A 9,327-nucleotide genomic window follows, 5' to 3' on the forward strand; every position below is an offset into this window, starting at 1 on the left:
ACAGACCAAAGTGACTTTGGGTGGAACTTGATTCGGTCAGTCTGTGTGGTTTATTTTGTGGTGTTTTGTTCTGTTTTTGATTTTTTTTTAATTTTCCCAAATCCAGCAGATGAAGAGGAAGCAGCTGAGCTCTTTGTTGGGAACTGCACAGCCATCACACCTGCCGCCGGTGACTCGCCAGGTAAGGAGAACAGAAACCTGGAGCTGTTCGTAGATTCAATACCTGCCATCTTTATTTATTCTCATCCCCTTTTTTCTCCTGAAGATGAGGAGACAACAGAAGAAAAGTCAAAGAACTGCACTGGGGATGAACTCGGTGAGGAATATGAGGCTCTGTGTCTGTTTCCTCTCAGCAGCGATAAAACTGAACTGTGTCTCATCCCTCCATATCTTTTTCAGCAGGTAATAGGGAGGAAGCGATGGATTTCCATCCAGGTAGCTCCATCACCATCATCTCCACAGCTCCTCTATCTCTCCTACTGTTTGCTCTCCTTCTACCTGATCATTTCTTCCTTCTCCTCCTGCAGGAGCCGCTGAGGAAAAAACAATCTCAGACCAAAACACATCGACACCAACTAAGGACAGACCAGGTACGGTGAAGAGTTTCTACCATCTACAGTTATCTACAGAAACTTGTAGAACTTTTCTACTACCAAGACTAACCCGGACCTTCCTATAACCTGGAACTTTTCAGAACCTGTGAAGTTTTGCGATTGGCTTTTGATCCAAATCTAATTTGTAAGGGCCGTATTGAGCTCCCGCCGAATACTTTCTTCTCCCCAAAGATCAAGCACCTCCTCGTTTTGTCCAACTTGTTTGTTTCCACTTTGCTTTGTTGTTTGGCAGTTGGGGTGTGTTGTGTTGCAGCACACATCAACAGTAGAGTTGTCGAGGTCAACACCACCGCTAGTTTCTCCTAAAGGCTGATGGTGCTCACTTTTTTAGACTCACCTTATAATGTTGGAAAGTCTGGAACTTTATCTAAGAACTTTATCCTGGAACTTTATCCAATAATTCTACCCAAGAGCTTTATCCTCGAACTTTACCTGAGAACTTGGTCAAAGAACTTTATCTTGGAACTTTACCCAAGAACTTTGATCAAGTTCATGGATAAAATTATGGATAAGAACTTTATCTTGGAACTTTATCCAAGAACATTACAGTGGAACTTTATCCAAGAATTCTATCCAAGAGCTTTATCCTGGAAGTTTATCCAGGAACATTATCCTTGAACTTTACCCAAGAACTTGGTCAAAGAACTTTATCTTGGAACATTATCCAAGAACTTTATCCTGAAACTTGATCAAACAACTTTGTCTTGGAACTTTTTCCAAGAACTTGATCCAAGTGCTTTGTCTATGAACTTTATTCAAAAACTTTAACCATTAACTTTATCCAAGAACTTTATCCTGGAACTTGATTGAAGAACTTTCCCCAAGAAGTTCATCCAGGAACTTTCTCTGGAACCGTGTTGTAACCAGAAGGAACAAGGATGGAATCTGTTAAACAGATTTCATAACGTGCCACGCCTTGCTCAGTTCTTTCTGTTGAAAAGTGGGTTTGCATTTCCTTATAGTCTGCATTGGGGAATGGTGTAAATCTGGTTAATTCCTTGTGCCTGGTGGAACTGTATGTATTTTTGAGCTCAGCTCCTTCACACAAACACTGCATGTCTGGAATGAAAGGCATTTCCCATCTAATCAGTTTAATCAGTTTTGATATAAAAGACGGGTTTCATATCTACATGTTTGTTGAGATGTGATATTGTTGTCTAGTGGGGATTTTTATTGTCCACCACCAACCTCTGATGTCAAGGAAAATGTTTGAAGACATCACATTTGGCTCTGGTAGTGTCTGATTAGCATGTGTTATTGTTTTCAACACTTTATAGACAAAATTATTAATCAGTTAATGGAAAACATAATTCATAAAATCCATCAGTGTCAGACTGTGAAGCTCCCAGCTGTGAAACTGTGAGGCAGCATCCTGGCTGACCCACCCCACCCTGGGCAAACACAGGAACCAAAACAAACACGCATCAACCTGCTTGCTGATCCTGTTTGAAATTTACCCTCTGTGTCTCCACTTCCTGTCTGTAGCCCCGCCCAGCAGCCTGGCCCTGTCGGGGTCACGGCCTCGGAGGAAGAAGGTTCTGGTAGCTCCGGCCCTCAGCCTGTCGCTAGGTAACACCAATAATCCCACTTAAACACAGCCCATAACTATACAGAGATGTGTAGCTGGTCCTTTCCTGCTCCGTTCGGTGGACACAAATCACCCGATAATATAACCGAGGGACTGACTGAACAATTCTAAATTCAGCTCACTGCTGTTTTGTTTGAAGAGTTCAGATCCAAACTGCAGAAAATTAAAAGTAAAAGGAACAATGATAAATTTAAAACCAGGTAGTTGAGGTCATCAGGTGATAGTCCTGTGATGCTGACCGAGGTTGTATTATTACTGAAAACGACAACATAGTGAAAACTGGGTGTGGAAAAAATAAAAATAACAAAGAGGCTTTACAAAAAAAAAAAAAAATAAAAAAAATAACAAACTGTGTTGCCAATTTATAAAAACTAAACCAAATAAACTAAAACTGTGGAGAGTTTGCATCTTAGTTAGTTTATTCGGTTCATCTGTCCTCAGTGAAGACTTTTTTTTAAATGATCAGATGTTTTGTTGAGTTTTTATTACACAAAACTTTTTGAATCTCACTCTTGACAATTAGCCCACATTACAAGAAAACTAAAAAAAGCATTTTTAAGAAATAATTAAACCAGCAAACCTGCTTTAAAAACTAATTTAAACTCAAAAACTTGAACTTGAAAACAAAAACAGAGAACTGTGATATCCTTGGTACTGAGGTGTTTGGTGGTGGATCGGTGATGCTGCTGTTGGTAAATATGTGTATAAATGTGATGTTGGTAAATGATCTGATGGAAGGACGCAGCGAGTCGACGGTTTCAGACGACTTCCCCTCGGCCTTCCTGTCGCCGTCGCTCGACGATGAGGACGAGACGGGATTGGACTTTGACCTGGACGCCATGGAAACGCCATCCGACAGCGAGTCACTGCCCTTTCCGATGTACGACCTGGACCTGGAAGGTGAGGCGGGGTCAGAGGTCAGAGGGCAGGACACCTCTTTGGTCAGTTAGACCCGTTAAGACTCAACACACAAATGCATGAAGTAATTTATCGGTCATTTTCAGAGATAATAAATGACTTTGTTCCTTGTCCTCTGACATCATCTGAAGTCTGACACGCTCCGCTGTCAGTCCACAGCCCCAAGATTAATAATTAATAAACTCAAAAATGCATGGTTGTTGACCTGAAAATAATAATTGTAGAACATATGCTTTTATTCTTGGAGCAGGGCAGACTTGGTAATCTGCTAATTTTCCTGCAGTTTCTGGAAGTATTTCTCTGCTACAGCAGCACGGCGTCCAGTTTTTTTTTTTTTTGTCTCTCTGTCTGTCCTCCAGATGACCTGCGGCGTCTGGGCGTGGCGTCCTGGCGCCCCACAACCCGCCGTTCCGGTCTGGGATCCGGGTCCGGTTCTCGATCCGGTTCGGTTCTGGGAGCAGAGCGGGCGGGCCTGGGCTCTCTGGAGCGGGAGGACACGGTGGACAGCCAGGGCACCAGGTGGCGCTGTTTCTCCACGGGCGACCCGCCGCAGGAGAGCAGGGTGAACATGAGCGTCCTGCAGCCCTTCCTCAGGGTGCTGTCCCACGGAGGTGAGGCGGGACGGAGGGTCCCACCTGGACAGTTTGGGTTGTTAATGAGCTGCAGGATTAAAGGTGCAGGATGCAAAATTGAGGGCTGATTGAAGTAAGGATCATTTACACCCCAGCCTTTTTTAAAAATGAGGTTCGGGGGCCCCTCAGGGGTCCTTGAGGGTTTTCCAGGAGGTCCGCAGCAAAATGAGGAATAATTTAATTTCACTGTATTTACATGCTTGGCTGTGTTGAGACGCCTCTCACAAGCATTTAAAAGTATAGATATGATTTTAATGACTGTCAGTATAGTTTTCTTCTGATTAAACCAATATTTAGGGTTTTTTTGTTTGCTAATTTTCCATTTTTTTCTATGCATGTTCTTGTTAGTTTTTGTTTCTGAAATAAACCAAACAACTTTGCTCTGATTTCAAAGGGTTAAGACATTGTTATGACACAAATGTATGCAGGTTTGACCAAAATATTGGACCAAAATGCCCAAATTATCTTTTCATATCAGAGTGGAGAGGGAAAAATCACTTCAAGTCGGGGACCAAGAACATGAAAAAGTTTGAAAATCTCTGGTTTAACAAAGAATAACCAGCGCAACCACCAATGAGAACAAGTCAAAATATAATCAGACTCAAACAACAGGGTACAAAACATAAGAATGATGATGATGATGATAATAATAATAATAATAATAATAATAATAATAATAATGAAAAATAGCAATGAAATATTTTGAGCCATCTTGCTTGCTGTAGTGTGCGTACAGAAACACACACACACACACACACACAATGAACACACAGTAATCAACCTGTAACAACTTCTCTTTCATCCCCCAGGTTACTATGGCGACGGCATGAATGACATCATCGTGTTTTCTTCCTGTTATCTGCCGGAGAACAGCCTGGAAAATTACCAGTATGTGATGGATAACCTGTTCAGGTAAGAGGCAAGAGCATGCGCGCACACACACACACACACACACACACACAATTTTCCTGTCTGACCTCGCCCAGTTGGTCATGTGTGACCTTTGAACCTTGACCTGGATGTGATGTTTGCTGACATGCATGAAACCATTTGTTGTTATAAACTTGACACTTTGGCAGTGAATCACGACTTAAAAATTCCCGCTGCATCATTTCTCAAACACTGAACCATGACATCACAGTGCAGGCAGCTGTCAGATTTCCTGTCAGCCCCTTTGCTTCCTGCCTGGTTCTCCAGCTTGTTCAGGGAAACACAGAGGTGTCAAAGATGCGGCCCCAGGGCCAAATCCGCCCTGTGAGCGCATCTCATCTGGCCCGTGAGATGTTTTGGGGAACTAAACCTGTATATCTGCCTGTTATTTTAGGAATTCTGTCCTTACACTACCACACTGATCTAGTTTGTGTGTGTGTGGCAGAACTTGTTTTTAATTGTATTTTTTAGTTTCTTATTCTTATTAGTTTCTTAATTGTTTTCCCTCTCATTGGACTTGCAGTGGAGCACAGTGTGGTCCACTGTGTGCAGGAGTCACGCTGCATGTCTCTGTCTTTGTTGTTGTAATATGCATGTCTTTTGTTTTTCATCTATGGTGACTTTTTTTCTTTACTTTTTTAACTACTTTTTGTGGCAGAACTATTTTTTTTTTTTTTTTTTTTGGCTGTGGCAGAGTTAATTATTTTTCTTTTATTAGTTTATTTGTAGCCTACATAGCTTGCATCACATAAATCTCAATACCTTTAATTCCTGTGCAGGCCTGTATCTTCCTGTTATTGTAGGGATTCTGTTTGACAGATACTATCTTTTAATTATTATTATTTTTTTAACTTATTTTTAAAGTATCTTCTTTTTTTGTGGCAGAATTAGTTTTTAATATTTATTTTTTTGTTGTTTTTTGTCTTTGCCCCTTTGGTGATTAATAATAAACTCTGTGTGTGTGTGTGTGTGTGTGTGTGTGTGTGTGTGCAGGTATGCGGTGGGGACCCTGGAGCTGATGGTGGCAGAGAACTACGTCATGGTGTACCTGTGTGCCGGAGGCCAGAGGGACAAGCTGCCGGGGATCGGCTGGCTCAGGGAGTGTTACACCACCATCAACCGGCGGTGAGGCCCGGCTGCTGCGCCTCCTTCCTCCTTCACATGTCGCCTCCTCTGCTCTTCTCGTGGCAGGATCACAGTGATTTGTAGTTTTCCATGAAGCTGCATCTCACAGCTTCTCCGTAAAAATGAAGGTCTGGTCTGAAGGCAAACATCAGCCTCGCCTCATAGTTTCTACTGGAGCTGAATAATCCCTCCATGATATTAAATCACACAGCTGATGGCCTCGCTAAGCCTTTTCTTTGTGTGTGAAGACTTAAAGCATTTCCCAAGTGTATTTTTCAAACAGTATTTAAATCACACATGAAACATCACTTTTTTAAAAAGATATTTAGATATACGAAACAATCATCACAACCGATTATAAAGGTTGATTTCTATGTTTTCCTTCCCGCTGCTTCAAGCACAGCAGACAAAAAACACTTTAACATCTGTTTTTATTTTCCTGCGTGCAAAAAGCTTTTCTGCAGCAGCATCTAGACCTCTGACCTGCAGCTTCTTAACTGAGTTTCATGGTGATTTAGTCTTTTTAGTTGACCTTTTTTGGTTTAAGATAAATTTGAGATTTTTATCGTTTGTAGTTTTTTTTGCGAGAAATCCTTTTACAACACTTCATTCTACATTTTCCACATTCTGTATTTGTCCTGCAGTGTCTCAAATTATCAGCCGGGTTCTGGTTGTGTTCTCACATAGAAAACTGTGATTTTCTATGTGAGAATGACAGTTCAGCTGAACTGTCATTTCTCTCTGTCTGTCTGTCTTTCTCCTGTCAAATCTCCCTGCTGTTTCTGTCTTTGTCCAGATGGGGGCGACAGACTCAAATTGTTAAACTCCCAGATTCTGTCTCCTCCTGAGTCCCATTGAGCACAAAGAGTGAACTCACTCACTGCAGTTGAGCAGCATCCACCCGTCTGTTTTCCATGTCAGGAAACCGTCTTCTTCTCCTTCTTCTTCTTCTTCTTCTTCTTCTTCTTCTTCTTCTTCTTCTTCTTCTTCTTCTTCTTTGTGCCTTTATGCTTCCCTGACAGACTTCCTGCTTGCTCACATTCTGGAGGACGAATCACTCAGTCATACTGCAGATTCAGATCCACTTCATAATATAGTCTTGTTCTTAACACTCCGTGTCTGGTGGCTCTTTCCTGCTGCACAGTAAGTGATGCGCTTTATGTTCATGCTTTGTCTGGAACAAACAGAAGAAGAAGAGCTGGGTTTTGTGCTGCACCAACTCGCCCACAAATGGCACCTGCTCTTGTCCGTAAAACCAGTGTAACAAGCCGCCATCAACCCACCATCTGCCCTCCACATCCGCCTCCAGTGTCCCAAACCCAAACCCTTACCATTTGTTTCTGACAATTTGGTTTTCAGTCCAGTTCCCATCATCCTGCACGTCGCAGTCGCCTCCCTCCATGTGGCCTTTACAGGTCACATGACCAGCTATGGCATGCAATCAGGGACAATTTCCAGACAAACAAACAAACAAGCAAACACAAAAATGCCTGCATCACCACGTGCCTGCCAGCATCAACTTATGCTAAAGTTACAGACCACCTAACTATTTTTTTAAAATAAAAATAAAATGACATGACACTGTCGCTAACCCCGGTGATGGAGCTAAAATGAGCAAAATGAAATGTTTGGGATTCCAACAAAGGAGAAAATGACCGGGTCCTCATTCTCCTCCTCCTCTTCTACTACTTAATAATAATTAAAGTCAATAACACCAATATCACTGTTGCAAGGCACCATTTTTGCTTAGCTTCATTGACTTTATTTATATAGCACTTTTCATACAAATACATGTAACTCAAGTGCTTCACACAGTAAAACAATAAAACAATACCCACCCACCCTCTACCCTCTCCAAAAAAAAAAAAAAAAAAAAAAGAAGTGACAAAGACAATATAAACAGGAGCAGAGGAAACTGCAGCGGTGCAGGTGGATGATGTACGCCGATGATGTTTTCTTGTATATTGACTTTTGTTGTAGCCAAAAAGATTCAGTCCTTGTGATCATCGTGCAGTCTACTGACATCAAACATGATGTCAAGTTTTTTAGATCCATGAGGAACTTGAATCTTCATGGATCTAATAAACGTAAAACAGTGTGGCTTGTGATAAACTCATCGTTGTGCTGATGCCTGCAGGCTGTGACTGCAGGCGTCAGACGGTGAACAGAGCCGAGCTGTTCGCCTGCTGATCCACACAGGAGGCTGGTCCTTCACTCTGAGATCATATTTCCAAACCCCTCCAAGCCAAACCCGAACCCCTTCCCATAATTCAGCAGCAAGGAGGAGACAAGGAGAGGAAGGAAGGAAGGAAGGAAGGAAGCAGGGAGAGAGGGAGTTAGGAATCGAGGAAGGATTGTTATTGAGTCTGCGTGGCTGATATCTGGCCCTCACACACCTGAGCTTGTCTAGACGCCTTCCTGTCTCACTTCCTGTGTTGCCCCTGGAAGACAGACTGGGTGAACCTGTGTGTGTGTGTGTGTGTGCTGAGTCAGTCGCCATGAGGCTGAGAACATTTTACAGTCTCTCATGAGTCACATTACCGTCTCTCTCTCTCTCTCTCTCTCTCTCTCTCTCTCTCTCTCTCTCTCTCTCTCTCTCTCTCTCTGGCTCTCTCTTTCATCCTCCAGTTTGAGGAAGAATCTAAAGGGTTTTTATGTCGTTCATCCCACCTGGTACATCAAGGCCCTCATCACCATCATCAAACCCTTCATCAGGTCTGCATCCCTCATCTTCCTCTCCTCTCCTTCTACTCTTTTTCTACACTAAGCAAAATAAAAGCTCAATTTCAAACACAAATGCATAATAACTGTTTTCTCTCTTTCTCTTTTAACCATCATCCTCTTTTCCTCCTCTTCCTCCTCCCTTTCCTCAGTTCAAAGTTCAGCAGGAAGCTCCAGTTTGTTGACAGCCTCCAGGATCTTTCTAATTTCATCCCCACTGAGCACGTGCAGATCCCAGACTGCGTCAGACAGTGAGTGACATCACAGCCAAACAGGTCAAAGGTCACATGTGAAACAAAAAGGATAAATTGGAATATAAATATATGTAGAGGCAATGGAAAGTACAAAAAAATACTGTTAACATGGTATTTTATATATTCAGTATTTGATATTAATACTGTACTAAAAACACAACTGAAAATGACAACACCTACAACACCAGTACTTTGCAAAGTTAATATTTCAGCGGGTGGCGCTAGATGAAAGGGTTCATCCTCCGCGGAGCATGAATCTCTGCACCAAGTTTCATGTCAGTCTGCCTGATGCATGGGTGAGAGGTGTTGAATATGAGCAGATGGACGTCAGAGTCAGTAAGTCGGGTGGAAAACAGCATCCACGCTGAAAATGGCTGAAGTTAAACTCTGAGTCAGTTTTTTAAAGATTGTTATGTTTCCTGTGTTGCTCTGCAGGTACGACCAGAACACGTCCAGGTGAAACCAGCAGATGGAGGCACGGAGCTGAAGTTTTACTGCTCCCTCAACATGGAAAACTCTCTCTCTGCCGGCAGCACAAACAGCAC

At 42.4% G+C, this 9,327-nt stretch overlaps 2 protein-coding genes across 2 annotated transcripts in view; both read left to right on the forward strand.

The window, feature by feature from the left end:
• LOC115367783 (zinc finger protein OZF-like) overlaps positions 1-8,136 on the forward strand; it is a 17,672-nt gene extending 9,536 nt beyond the window's left edge. Inside the window, exon 3 of the transcript XR_003928954.1 lies at positions 8,125-8,136. The gene's annotated coding sequence lies outside the window, so the exon portion shown is untranslated. The remainder of the gene's footprint in view (positions 1-8,124) is intronic.
• The window catches only part of LOC115367775 (bcl-2/adenovirus E1B 19 kDa-interacting protein 2-like protein), an 11,897-nt gene extending 2,570 nt beyond the window's left edge, over positions 1-9,327 (forward strand). The window contains exons 4-15 of the mRNA XM_030063691.1: positions 107-181; positions 266-316; positions 400-435; positions 528-590; positions 2,100-2,183; positions 2,941-3,102; positions 3,480-3,731; positions 4,562-4,664; positions 5,676-5,807; positions 8,436-8,522; positions 8,681-8,779; positions 9,218-9,327. Coding sequence (XP_029919551.1) covers positions 107-181; positions 266-316; positions 400-435; positions 528-590; positions 2,100-2,183; positions 2,941-3,102; positions 3,480-3,731; positions 4,562-4,664; positions 5,676-5,807; positions 8,436-8,522; positions 8,681-8,779; positions 9,218-9,242 — 1,169 coding nt within the window. The 3' untranslated portion in view covers positions 9,243-9,327. The remainder of the gene's footprint in view (positions 1-106; positions 182-265; positions 317-399; positions 436-527; positions 591-2,099; positions 2,184-2,940; positions 3,103-3,479; positions 3,732-4,561; positions 4,665-5,675; positions 5,808-8,435; positions 8,523-8,680; positions 8,780-9,217) is intronic.

The sequence above is a fragment of the Myripristis murdjan genome, chromosome 11, assembly GCF_902150065.1.
Source record: "Myripristis murdjan chromosome 11, fMyrMur1.1, whole genome shotgun sequence".
Taxonomy (NCBI): Eukaryota; Metazoa; Chordata; class Actinopteri; order Holocentriformes; family Holocentridae; genus Myripristis; species Myripristis murdjan.